The 13,216-nt window shown below is 40.3% G+C and overlaps 1 protein-coding gene across 5 annotated transcripts in view; it reads right to left on the bottom strand.

Annotated features, from left to right (window-relative positions):
- The window catches only part of LOC131673083 (cytospin-A), a 29,567-nt gene that overhangs the window by 12,009 nt on the left and 4,342 nt on the right, over nucleotides 1–13,216 (bottom strand). The window contains exons 2-5 of one of the 5 annotated variants that reach the window (XM_058950781.1): nucleotides 12,090–12,515; nucleotides 10,710–10,952; nucleotides 2,637–3,067; nucleotides 1,645–1,890 (exon numbers count right to left, since the gene is read on the bottom strand). In XM_058950781.1, coding sequence (XP_058806764.1) covers nucleotides 1,645–1,890; nucleotides 2,637–2,888 — 498 coding nt within the window. In that variant the 5' untranslated portion in view covers nucleotides 2,889–3,067; nucleotides 10,710–10,952; nucleotides 12,090–12,515. Of the gene's footprint in view, nucleotides 1–1,644; nucleotides 1,891–2,636; nucleotides 3,068–6,868; nucleotides 6,957–10,709; nucleotides 10,953–12,089; nucleotides 12,516–13,216 lie in introns of those variants that run through there. The other 4 variants (XM_058950780.1, XM_058950784.1, XM_058950782.1 and 1 more) reach the window with 4 other exon arrangements.

A 13,216-nucleotide genomic window follows, 5' to 3' on the forward strand; every position in this document is an offset into this window, starting at 1 on the left:
TTCCAAATGCAGGTTTTCAGCCGTACGGCGAAGTGTGCATCGCTCTCGCGCGATTATGAGAGCGCGAGAAACAAATAGGGAGGCGAGAGCGTAACGAGGCTAATGTATGAAGACGCGAAAAAGAGAAAAAGCGGAACTCTCGGGCGAGGAAAAGAGCTCGCCGGAACAAAAACCAACAGAAGCGCGTTACGCTGCATTGAAAACGACCGCGAACAATATATCGTCATAATATTTTTTGTTTTTTCTTTTGAGTTACGATTTCATTTGTGTCGATGGCCTTATGGAGACCTAATTTCCGCGACAAGTGTGCTCGACACATTTTTTTATTTATCTAATCAATTAACTCGTCAAGTTACACGAAAATGATGGAGGTTTTTATCTAAATTGGCAAGATGAGTTTTTATCCCTTGATTAAGACAAAATTTGCTGCTGATATAATCGATCGCTTATATCTGGCAGTTTACGGATAGAAATTTTTGTACACGAGAATTTGAAGTGATCATAATATTAGATCGCGCATTTTTTTGTGCAAAACGAAATATCAGCATAGTTTTATGACATTCGCCACGTAACGATTTTTACGTTATATTTTTCCTTCAATTACTATTATACGACACGCATACATGCACACCAGAAGGTCTTTCTCACTACCGTAGGGTTTCGCTCTCTCTCTCTCTCTCTCTCTCTCACTGGCGTGCCCGACTTTGACTCTATACAAACCGTTTCTACTACATTTATACGGGCTTCCCTCTTTGTTATAGTGCATTAAATGTTCCTTTTTTTTCCGCGTGGTAGGCGTAACAGATGTTCGTGCCACGGTATATATGTAGCGGAGAGAAAAATTATTCCACGTGCAAGCTCTACGGCGCGCGATTGATGCACGACGACGACCAGCCGTGTGTGCACACGAGAACCGTTCTTTTCCTTTTGATCACACGCTCTTTTGATTCGCTAGTATACTTGGAGGCTTTTCTCTCTCTCTCTCGTAAATCACCGTGCGCACGCTCTGCATAGGTTCGATTGACTTGCTTAGTTTGTTGAGCACGTTTATAAATCATGACCTTGCGTCGATTACAACAAAAACTAGTACAACGGCAAATTTTACTCGGTTTTTAAATTGATACTTCGCCAATCTGCCTTACATAGGTTTACGATATTTAATTTTCATCAGTGTGAATGTTGTATAATATCTTTCAAAGACGACCTGATGCCAAATAAAAATGACGGTCAACTTCGCAATCGAGTGGTTAACTCTGAAATGAACGGCAACCACGTCACGGAAAAAACGAGATATTTCAATCAGAAAACGCCACTGTAACGAGGTACTTCATCGCGGAGAGAGAGAGAGAGGGAGTGCGCCGTTTGCGTGCCTTGTACAAACATTGATAAACGAATTATGCAAGGAAGAATGCAAGCCGCAGAAACCATAATGAAAGAAGAAAATAATAATCGTCGAAGGCAAGCGTAAAACGCATGCGAGGGGCTCTTTAAGCCAGCGAAGTGTATATACTGTTACGCTTGTGCAATGTGCATTATAATCGCGCGCCAAGGAAATACAATAGGTGTCGTGTCGCGAGCGCTCGTATGAAAATAGTGATTACGCGGTTAAGCGACGATCCGCGGTACATGCTTGGTGGTACGAACCTTGAGTCGCGCAATCTCGTTGAGGACCTCCTCGTAACGTCTCGTGTCGGCGTTCCTGTAACTAGCCTCCACGCGTGCGCGCTCCTTCCTCAAGTGATCGTTTTCGCGCTCCAGGTCTTCCAATCGGCTGCGATAGTCCACACCTTGTGGCGCCACCATTGCCGTTGTCGTCGTCGCCGTCGACGGCCTCGAACTGCTCGAGTGCTTGGACGACGCGGTGGTTAGGGCGCTCGACGAATTTGACGCCTGTAAATTTCACAAACAAAATAAAGATGATGTATTAATAGAGTGGTTTTTTCTTTTTTATTTGACGCTTTTTTTTGTGTTGCTTAAAGTTCTAGTTTGTTTACAATTCGCTTGAGTGGATTTGAGTGATTTATATTGCAAATAATGTTTCGCATTTTAAATTAAGTTTGGCAAAGTATAGTATTGCTATATATATATTTCTATTAGACAACGTTATTTGTCACCATTAGTGGGGTGTCGAAAAAATAGAATAACTAGACGTCGCGTAGTTTTTATACAATAAGATATTGCTTCAGTTGGACATTTTTTTCATCTTGTTACTTAAATTAACTTTATCAAATGAAAAGATATACCATGACATACTGTGTTAAATAAAATTCTATTTTGTGTGCATAGTTTATATACAGGGTCATATCAATTTTAAATATTCATAAATTATTCATTGAAAAATAAATTGAATAACTCAATTCAAAGGTGAAATCATTATTGTCAATCTAATAAATGATACTGCATTTAGTCAGTTAAGAGTTATAAAAAAACTTATTTTGGGAAACAATATACTTTTCATAATTAATTTAACTTATGTACTATTTATGAATTTTTTTCATTTACGATGGATCTAATCAACTTGACAAGAGTAGTGCCGTATCAAAAAGTTATTTGTAGCCACCAATGTCTCATCAATTTATCTAGCTCTAGAAAAAGAAAAACATGAATTGCAGAATCTTTGATAAATTGATTGTTACTTGTAAATTTGACTGCATATTGCTGTGAGCAGGATGTGGTCCATTATTTCTAGAATCCCTATATCCCAAAGAAGCAGAAGAGGACAGCATCCAGTCATTGCTGGCCCTTCTGGATTTAACTTCTGAAGCAGAAGCTTGCTGATTTGGTGGAGGTGCCACTTGTTGCTGATGGTTTGACCTTTGACGATGTTGCTTCTGATGAGAAGAGTGACTTTGCTGTCCCCTTCTAAACAGGGATTTGAACTTCATCATGGTCGCTCAAGCAATGATGTAATCCTCGTATCAGGCAGAGAGTCAGTCAGTTCATTAACTCCAAGAGTCACTGTCTACCGCCTTCTTTTTAATCTTCTTCTTCCAAACAGGCTTCTGATTCACTTTGCTCTTGCTCCTTGTTGATTATACTCGAGGGCTTCGCATAGCACTTGCTGAATCTATAAATAGATCTATAATTAGATACATTGTAGTCAGTATTTGTATAATTCTATTATAAGTAAGTAATTGTATTTTGCAATTTCTGTAGGTTAAAATTTGTTAGATACTGTTTTGCTTTGACGCAATATTAATGTTTCTTGTGGATAATTAATATTTATAAGTAGCTTCATTTATATATTTCAGTCAATTGCTATTATAATTGTGCAAAAGGTCATTGTTGTAAATAAAGCTTATGAATTTGTAATATTTGTAAACATTAAAATACCTCTTTGACAATTATTGTGTTAATGTTAACCCAGCTATCAAATATAAATTTAATTTAATCAACTTATATGAATTCTTAATTTTGAATGTGGTGTCATAATAAAAAATTTGATCTCAATAAAAAAGTATTTGTGAAAAAAAATGTTTAGAAACAGCTACACATAGTTGATCAGCACGTCAACTTTCCCACTATATATCTGGACTAGAAGAAAAGACATTCTCACGCTTTTAATTCATCATCGAACCATACGCACTCAGGAAAAGCATATATATAACGATGCGAACGTTCTAACGGTACGGCATTCACATGTTCATCTAAAAGTCAGAGTGCATGGATAAAAGCGTCAGCTATATCAGTTTGTCATCACCAGTATTCGAAGTCACAATGACGAATCTAAATGAAAAAGGCGGCGCAACGAAATTTACCGTGTCGCGCACCTTAACACTTTCGCACACGAGGAAAACGATCTCGCGAGAAACGATAGCACGCACGAGAACCTTGCCGAACAAACGCCATGGGAGGAGATGGAGGAGCTCGCCTTTGGCAAACTAAAAATTCATCGACGACGTGGAATCAGCAGCATCGGAAGAGCTGCGTCTGAGCGTGAAAAAGGAGAGCGCTCACGGAACTGCAGGCAACGGCAACGGTTTGACACACTGTGGTATCGAGACGCTCGGCGAGAGAGCGAGAGAGAGAGAGAGAGAGAGAGAGAGAGAGAGAGAGAGAGAGAGAGGCAGCATCGCCGTTACTTTACTCCGTGAAAGTCGCGCGCGCAACTCGCGCCCCATGTGCAACCGGTCGCTCTCCGTTTCTCGTGTACATATGTAGCAGCGTCCCCCTCTACCATTCCCAACCGCAGTATATACGCTATACACATATACATAGGTGGACTTTTATACCGACGAAGAGAGCCACTTGTTGCCTATATATACTATCTACGAGGAAGTTGTGCCTGTATGAACTCCGATCTCTCCTGCAACACTACTACTGCTGCTGCCGCTTGAGAGAAAAGAGCTCTCGACTTTTAGCTCTCTCCTCTGGCTTTTAATCGAGAAAAGAGAGAGAGAGAGAGAGTGAGAGTCTGTGCGGGGGGATATAATACGTTATGTATGTATGCGCGCCTGTGTGTGTAAGTGTGTGCGCGTGAGAGAAGAGAGGCGAGACACCCGCAGCCGCGCTCTTGAGACTCAAGTTTTTTGAAGGTCGTTCGGATTTTAATCTTTGCTTTTAAATGCGTGCACGCCTCGCCAGCCTCATTATAAGTTGCGAAGATGATTGTATTTATACATGGCAGGCCTTTGTATTGAGATTTGGAGCGGCAAAATCACCGCGGGAATCGTGACTTATAAAGGTCGCGAGTTGACGCTCGGTGAGCTACCGAAAGAGCGAGTTCAAGCCGAAACAATTCAATCGTATTCCACTTTTCGAGAGCGCACGCTGCATGCCTACTTGAAATGCGAACTCGCATGCTCAAGTAGTACCCAGTGCGCGAGCGCACATTACACTTTCATTCTGAAAGAGCGTCTCTCGTAATTTGCAATCGAACGCAAAATGGAACGCGGCTCTAAAGGAAAGAGAAAAAGACGAAGCGAAGTTGTCGGTCACGACACAGGGAAGACGTCGTAAAAGCACAGTTTTCGCGTAGATAAACGGGCGAAGACATCTTCGTGTCGAACGCTGTGCTGCGCGTCCGCGTGGCATTTTCGTGGGAGATGATTGACGTTGACGATTGAGAAAAAAAAAAGAAAAGGAAAAGAAAAAAAGCCGCACCTCTTTTTCGAACTGCACTCGTCTCGAGCCAATAACAATAAAGTACACAGCGCAAAACCGCAACGAGATCCAGGCGTGTACCGCATTTAACTCATTATTATTATTATTCTTTTTCTCATTTTTTTTTTATGGCAAACTCTTTGTCGCTTGAGAAAATAAGGCGCAAACGCGTCGCGAAGGCTGAAAATTCACGCAGGCATCGTTGGCCTCATCTCGAGCAATTGGCCTCAATATTGTCCGTGATAAAAGACGTATTAAGGGCGCTTTATTAGTGTATCATCAATTTTCGTCGCGCACGCCACAGTTTACCCTCCGCTCATATTTCACGATCCGCTCGATGACTCTCAGTTCGTCCTGTTATCTTTTTATACAGGGCGCGTTGACGATCGCTTACCAACAGTCGCGCGCTGAATATATGATGGCTAGAAAATTTTTTACGCCGTGTCGACACACAAATAGGATATACTTTCACGACGAGCACATTATAAGACTCCAGGTACACGGGTGTGCTGGTGTATCGCGCGAGCAATCGAACACGTTTACAAAACTGCGCAGACAGAGAGAGAGAGAGAGAGAGAGAGCGCCGTCAATTGTCAGATTGATTCCGACATACTTATAATACGCTTTTGAAAAACTTGCGCAAATATTACTCTTGGTGCGAGTCATTATTTTCCAAGTGCACGCTCCTTTCTCGACGTATAATACGCGCGTGCGCGCGTTGGTAGATTAGCGTCGTAAAACGACGATATTGAGTATTCAAATTGTCGCGTTCGACCGCGCCTTGAAGGGAGAAGAAAAAAGTGATAGCTGCGCGCGCGGTCCACTTTTTGTGTGTGATTGAGAGCGAGGCTGTGCAGGAGGTGCTCTCGCGTGCATAATCGCTTCGGCCGAGGGTTTACTTTACTTATCTAAGGTGTGTACGTGCGCTTCTTCATTTTTTCCTTTTTTTTTTTTTTTTTGCTCGCGACGTAAAAACCGTAAGGAAAAATGCGCGAACGTCGAGTACGTTACGAAGGATTATACTTTGAAATGCCGTCGTTCGTTATTGGAATTCTGTATCGATAAGTCATAAATGCTATTGTTGCTGCATGACGTCAATGTGTGGCGCGTATCCTGTTAAATAACCTACGGTTCCTGCGTCAAGTTTTCATTTTACGACGTTATTTTATTTGCAAAACGCGAGGCGAGGGCTTTCGCAGAGTGAATCGCACGCGCGAACATACTTTTCTCAGCCACGTATCTGATTAGAAAAAAATTTATTATCGCTCAACATTCCCAGCGATCATCGGAATCGGCACACCTCGGCGATAAGGTTGCTTGTCGATCGAATAAAGTTGAACATTCTTATCTCTCGCTAAATAAGGAATCTCCTCGTCTTTTTGATGTGCCTTTTTTTTTTCTTTTTTAACGTTCGTTCCGCGGTTAATTAAACGTTGCGTGCGTGTGCGTCTCCTCCTCGCTCGTAAAACTTGCGCGAATCACCGTGTAAAATCACTTGTAAGAGAGTTTTTCGAAGCCGTAAAAAAGCCCTTCCTGGCGTAGAGCGAGCGAGAGACAAAGGGACGCTGGGCGTTTTTCGGAAAATCCACTTTTCGTTGGGCGAAGGGGGATTCTCATTCGTGCGTAATTTTCCGACTGGTTCGCCCACCTTCCTTGCTGACGCTCGCGCCCGTTCACGCGAGTTCGGCGTTCTCCTTTTCGAAAAATCGAGATAGATCCTCGAGGGTAAAAAGCAAGGACAATAACACAACACTACGACACTCACGAGCAATGGCACAGAGCATCCTGGAGTAGAATAATGGTGGGTGAGACGGCGCGACGAACTGAACACACGTACTCGCGGTGCATCGGTGGTGCGCTGACTGACTCGTTGCCGAAACAACACACCGACAGAAAGAGAGAGAGAGAGAGAGAGAGAGAGGTCTGAGGTCTCCCCGCTCTTACGGACTGTCTCTGGTACTCACTCCTACTCCCGCGCACGCCTGCACCTTCTTCGATGTATATATACGCGCTCTCTTTATTAAACAAGCTCATTGGCCAATTTTCCCTTCGCGCTTTTTCCGCTCATCGGCTTATTAATCTTCGATATTATACACCCGTCGTCGCTGCTGCTCTGCCAAGACGATAATATGTAGAGCTTGACGGTTATTCGATCGCGTATATAAAATAGATTATAATTGCGATGGTTAACGATGTAATTTTTCGCTTTTGATTCCTCTCCGGAATCAATATTTGCCAGACCTGATAACAGAGCGTCGCGAGAAAGAAGCGAAACCGCGCTGAAACAACGAGCGAACTTGACGAAAGGCAAACAAAAAGCGCACGTTACGACAGAAAAATGTCACGTGTATCGAAAATGAGGAGGAAAAGCGTTCGTAAGTATTTTTAAACACCTCTCCCCTTCCATCAAATGCGGTATCGTTCTGGAGTTTTATTGCCATGTGAATGACAATTTATCGGATAGAAATTTGGGGTTCATGAGAACATGTTCAGACTAAATATAACTTCACGAAGACACAAGTTTCAAATGATACTGCCATTGTAAAGGCTCTCTCTCTCTCTCTTTCTAGCATATAGTACTACACAGTTTCCAGAGAGAAACTCGGCTGCTGATAGTAAATGTGCATTTCAACAACGGAGTAGCTCGCGGACAGAACTCACCTTTTATCGCGAGCAATGCGGAAAGTAACGATTACGAAAAATCTTGATGCGAAAACAGAAAAAAAAAATACACGAATCTTCGCCAACGTTGGTTGCATAATCATCTTATACGCAGACGGCTGACACACGAGATGACATGCACGAAAAGTCTCGAATTTTCAAGCGGGGAAGAAAAAAAAATTCAGCGAGTAAGTCTGCAATTCAATACGCTACGTAATGTATAGGATGTTGAGTGATGGGAATGGAATTTAAGTTAATCGATCGTGACAAAGAAAAGCAAAAAAGTAGATTCCGAATTTTCAGCGCGAAGGGGTGCTTTTCGTAATGGAACAGCGATTTTAATCGCTGAACTCGGCGGGCAGCAAAACGAAGGCTTGCAACTGTTTTTTATTGCTGGCCACTTCCTCCAAAGCGCAACTGCATCTGTCGCCTCGCAATACACGATTTGAAAAAACAGCAAAAACCTGCGTAAGCTGCCACATGCTCGAGGACAGTAATGGATCCGTGAAAACTTGCTCGTCATTTCATTGGCTTCAAATTGAAAGCGATGAATCGTATTGCAGCATTACGTATACAATCGAAGTAATCAGAGATCGTTGCAACTTTGCAGCGGAGATACAAAGTGCAAGCAGACGAGTCAATGCAATATTGATATCAGTCGCCATGCAAACTTCAACGTTCAATGATGTTTTATTTTATTTTTTCTCAGCGAGGTATTATTCACTTTTTTGCATTTGCAGAGGTCGGTTTCACAGAACGAACAGTACCAACCCACAAAAAGAAGAGAAAGGGAGAAAAAGAAGAAAGGCGAAACGAACGAAGGAAGGAACGGTGAACAAGCACGAAAGGGAGTCTGAAGAGGATCAGACTTGAAAGACGAGCTTGAAGAAGCTTCGTCGGTCGAGAATGTATAAGGAGGAGCATATAGCGCACAGCACGCGACGCTCTTCACTTGCTGCATCACAAAGCACAGTGCAGTTTCGCGCGAGCAGCGAAAACTCATGCCAAAGCTGTGCAGATATACTGTTTCGCTTTGCGCTGTATATGATACTACTCCTCGTGAGATCTCGATGTGTAACCCTCCTTAACGACGCTTTTTACGGTGACCGGATTTACATTTTTTCAATTACACGCGCGAGCAGGATGAGAGAACACTACGGTCCTTTTCTTCTTTGTGCCTTGCCGATGGAAAGAGAAAAAAAAAGCAGTGATCAAGCAGATGTTTCCATCGGAAATTCCTTTGTTTTATCGTGGCAACAAACTCATCGAGTTTTTACTTATTTGATAATTGATTGTTTTCCGTTACACGTAAAAGTTAGAAAACTTTACTGATTTACTGGCTTCAATCAAAGTTAACCTCTTTTGTAATTTACAGCTTGCAGCAGTAGATAGATGGTCGTCCGAGAATGACAAAGTTGCAATCAAAATTTTTTTTCTGAGTTTTATCCTCTTGAGAGATAATAATTGAGCCGAATGATGGTTAGAATGAGTGTATTAAACTGCTCAGAAGCTGTGGTGTGAAAATATCGTGACCCTTGAGAACTTCAACAGTGAGATATTAACGATTAAAAATAAGACTATGAGAACATGCACTTTTTACTGTTTATAAAAGCATTTCAAAATGAAAAAATTCTGAAGATTCGCGAGGGAAGTCGAAAATGATTCCCCGAATTATATTCGCAAAAATAACATTCAAAGCCTGAAAGATAAAACGTAAATAATTTTAATTATGCACATTTCATAAGACGGGGATATAGATGGCAAGCTTTTGACGTTCACTACGCGAGTTTTCTTTTCAACCGAAGCATTCTCTGCCTTGTCTGTATTCAACATAATGTTAATTCACGTTATCTGATCTTGCGTGAAGTTTGATTATATTATACAAAAAGTCGCAGTTAAACGGATGCTAAGAGCAAAATAGTTTTGAATTAAGTTTGCTCTTTCTTTCATTGTACTTTGGGTAATATGTGCCCTCATTTTTTTCATCATTATACACGACTTGAATTAGATGATCAAAGCAAATTATGAGAAACATTTTACTTCGAACAAAGGAACGTATTTCTATATCCAAACTGCTTGAATATAAATATACGACGTAGATCGACGGCTGCGTTTCTTAAACTATAAACACAATGGAAGTGTATCATGAGTTCCCATCATTTACGGTAAATAAGCGTTGTGTGATCGTATTCTGATGTGATTTCGCTTGTTACTATCCGATTACTATCGTTACGAGTTTGTTGATAGGTGAGGTTCAGTATAATAAATCCGCGCTACTAATAACATCTCTCATATATTATGTCTTATTTATTATATCATAATAAATTAAATATCACAATAATAAATTTGTAATTTTAAAAGATGCAAACGGCGTGGCTATGTTGGTTATTCTTACACGGTGATCGAGTTAAACTATTGCAGTGAAGTGTCTGTTGGCTTTTATGCACAAATTACGTTTTTACAAAGCCGAGAGGTAGGTTGTTCGAACAACTCAAGTACAAAAATCTTAATTTCTAAAGTTATCAGAAATTTCCACTAATCTTTCGAATCTTGATGATTAATACAATTTCTAAGAGGTGATAAAGATTGCGCAATGACTTGAGAAAATTGCTTATTGTGTGCAGAAACAATGTTTCAAATCTAGATCTTAAATAATTCTGGAAATTCTTTCAATTCATAAAGCAAGATTATTTATAGATTATATTATGACTGACTGATTATTTTATTGATTTGTGCACGCTTGCTTGCAGCTCTGTATTTTTAATTATAAACTAAAAATTACATAGATTTATTATAAGTTTGAGATTACAAATAATGTCACAAGTAGTATAATTAAGATAATGTATGTACGTTTTAGTTTCAAAAGATTTTTGACACGGCACTCGGAAATAGTTATTTATATACCTCATTCTAGGTTACAATGAATATTGAATACCTACGCTTACCTCCAACAGCCTATATTGTAGCTCTATATTGCCTCTCGTGTACGCCACACACTTATTCGGTAAATAGGTCCCGTACACAAGGAACTCCCCGGCTGTAATAGCGGCACATATAGCTCAGGAGATTAGAGGTCTCTAGTGCTGTTGGGCTGTAGTGACTTTAATATAGCCGGGAATGAATCATCCTTGGCTGTGTTTTGACCTTCCACGTACGTAAAGCAGCTGTATTTACCGGTTGACTGTGACCTGCATGAAACGTTAAATTTATAATGTATATGTATAGATGCGTAATATACATAATTTAGCTCTCGCTGTACAAGTGACTCATCTGTACGGTTCAGTTAGTTGGCAACCACCATGCAGGTTAGACGCAAAAACCTTCATGTACCGAGCTCTCCTACTAACCCTTTTATTGTACCCTCTCATCTTCTCACCCTCATCCTTTCTCTCTCTCTTTTCTATGTTAAACGCGTAAAATCAACAGTGAAACTTGAGTGACCAAGAAAGTATTATGTTAGGGATGGCGATTGATCGGTCGACTTGCAATTTGAAAAAATTACATCACAGGTGGATGACCATGATGAAGCTGCATCTCGTGACGGAAAACTTGTGGGACACAGTCGAAGTAACACCATCCACCGCAATCTCCACAGATGCACGCAAACGTGAAAAGGTTGACACGAAAATACTCATGGTGATAGAACAAGTACAGATGTAAACGTACAAGATAAAAATTCAGCATACGCCACGTGGTCTGAGCTGAAAAGCGTCGTTATCCAGAAGTGAAATAGGCTCTTTAATTAAATCTTTGGCGGCTTTGTTTGTGCAGAAAATTGCAGGTTTAGAAGCTCTTTTTTCTTTAACTTGACGAGTGTTCTGCCTATGTTTTCTTGCTTGCTTGTGTTGTGATGCCGTTTGGTGTTTATTGACCGAATTTCTGGAAAGAATGCTGCTAGTGTCTGAACTTTCACGGTCAGTATTCATGATGTTTACCTCTGGGCGCAGACTGTTTGTAATTTGGCAAATCTGTTATTGGTTTTGAGTTTATTTATTTCGACGATGGGCCTGTTGTCTCTGAGTGTCTTCTTAGATCTAAGCCAATCAACTTCACGTGTAGATTGAATATCGAGATGAGAATGAGGTCAGGTATAATTGTTAGAATCTGTGACAAATTGAGTGAAATTCTGCTTGACGCTTTGGCTACCAATTTAACTAGGGTGAATCCCGTTCTATTTTCTTAGGCATTATACGATGGTGTTAGATGCTGCTAGACTTGAGCTCTGGTCTTTCGTGAAATCGAAAGAGTCACCGACGGGTAGGCCGGTAAAGATTAAGAGGCCGTCACTAGTGTGTTGAGCCACAATTTGGGATAGTGATACTTACTGATAATAACGAAGTTCCGTAGCACCTGCAGCCCAATGTTGCTTGGAACAACCGTAAAGGTTCAGATATGGAGGGTAAGACAGCGAATGTTTGTCCGTTGCGGGTCGTACCGTCCGTCCGTATATCATGGCCGCTCAAGCTAGACTCGTTGCGCGTTTCTCGGCTAAGATATATAAATAACTCTTTCCAAACGTTCTGGTTATGAAGATTCAAGTTCCAATGCGTTCCAGTGAAAATTAGCTCCGATCCAACTCTAATGCGGAGGTTCAATGTTTATATATTGCACTGGAATGCGAGTTTTAATTGCGATAAGATAAGATTCACCGAACAATAACCTTTAAGACCCCGGTGAGGTGAAAATCTAATTCCGCTCAAATGCAGAGTTTTAACTTTGATAAATACTACCAGAGATCCAAATTAACACTCCTGGAAATTAAACGGGAAATTCTTGGATCAGAGCTTGGAAAAGAAATAGCATAAAAAGTATATAAGAATTTCTTCAAGTTCTTACACAAGTTCTTGTTGTCGGTTTTCAATTTATGAAATTATTTGTTAGAAATTCTTAACTGAGAGCTTACGTAAGATATTGACTAAGAACTTTTCAACAATTTAAATTTATGTTTTAAAAAAGTGACAGACGTTATTATTTAAATGAACTACGACACGCTATATGCTTAAACTATGTATTTATTTTACGCTTGTACCAACTATATTTGAGTGTAAACGATCTTTCGTGAACTAGTTAATAGAAGTATAGGCAGATAGCGTTTTAGAAAATAGTACATTATTTTAACTTTAATTATAAATGGCTGAAAATTCGACTAGTTAATGTACAACAGAAGAGTGAACTTAGACATGATGTGTTTATTGTATCTATAGAACTTAAGCGTGAGCATCGTAAAATACATACGTAGTTTGAACACTTTAGAGGTGATTTAAATGATGATGTCAAACATCTTCTTGTAAGGAAAAAATAATTGAAAATATCAATTTCAATTGTTGAAAAGTCCTTACTCAATTCCTTACGCAAGTTTTCGCCTAAAAATTTATTCGTACATGGAAATTTCATAGATTAAAAACCAATCGCAAGAACTTGAGTAAATACTTGAAGAATTTCTAATATTACT

This window comes from Phymastichus coffea, unplaced genomic scaffold (assembly GCF_024137745.1).
Source record: "Phymastichus coffea isolate CEN01 unplaced genomic scaffold, Cenicafe_Pcof_1.1 PCOF00166, whole genome shotgun sequence".
Classification (NCBI taxonomy): Eukaryota; Metazoa; Arthropoda; class Insecta; order Hymenoptera; family Eulophidae; genus Phymastichus; species Phymastichus coffea.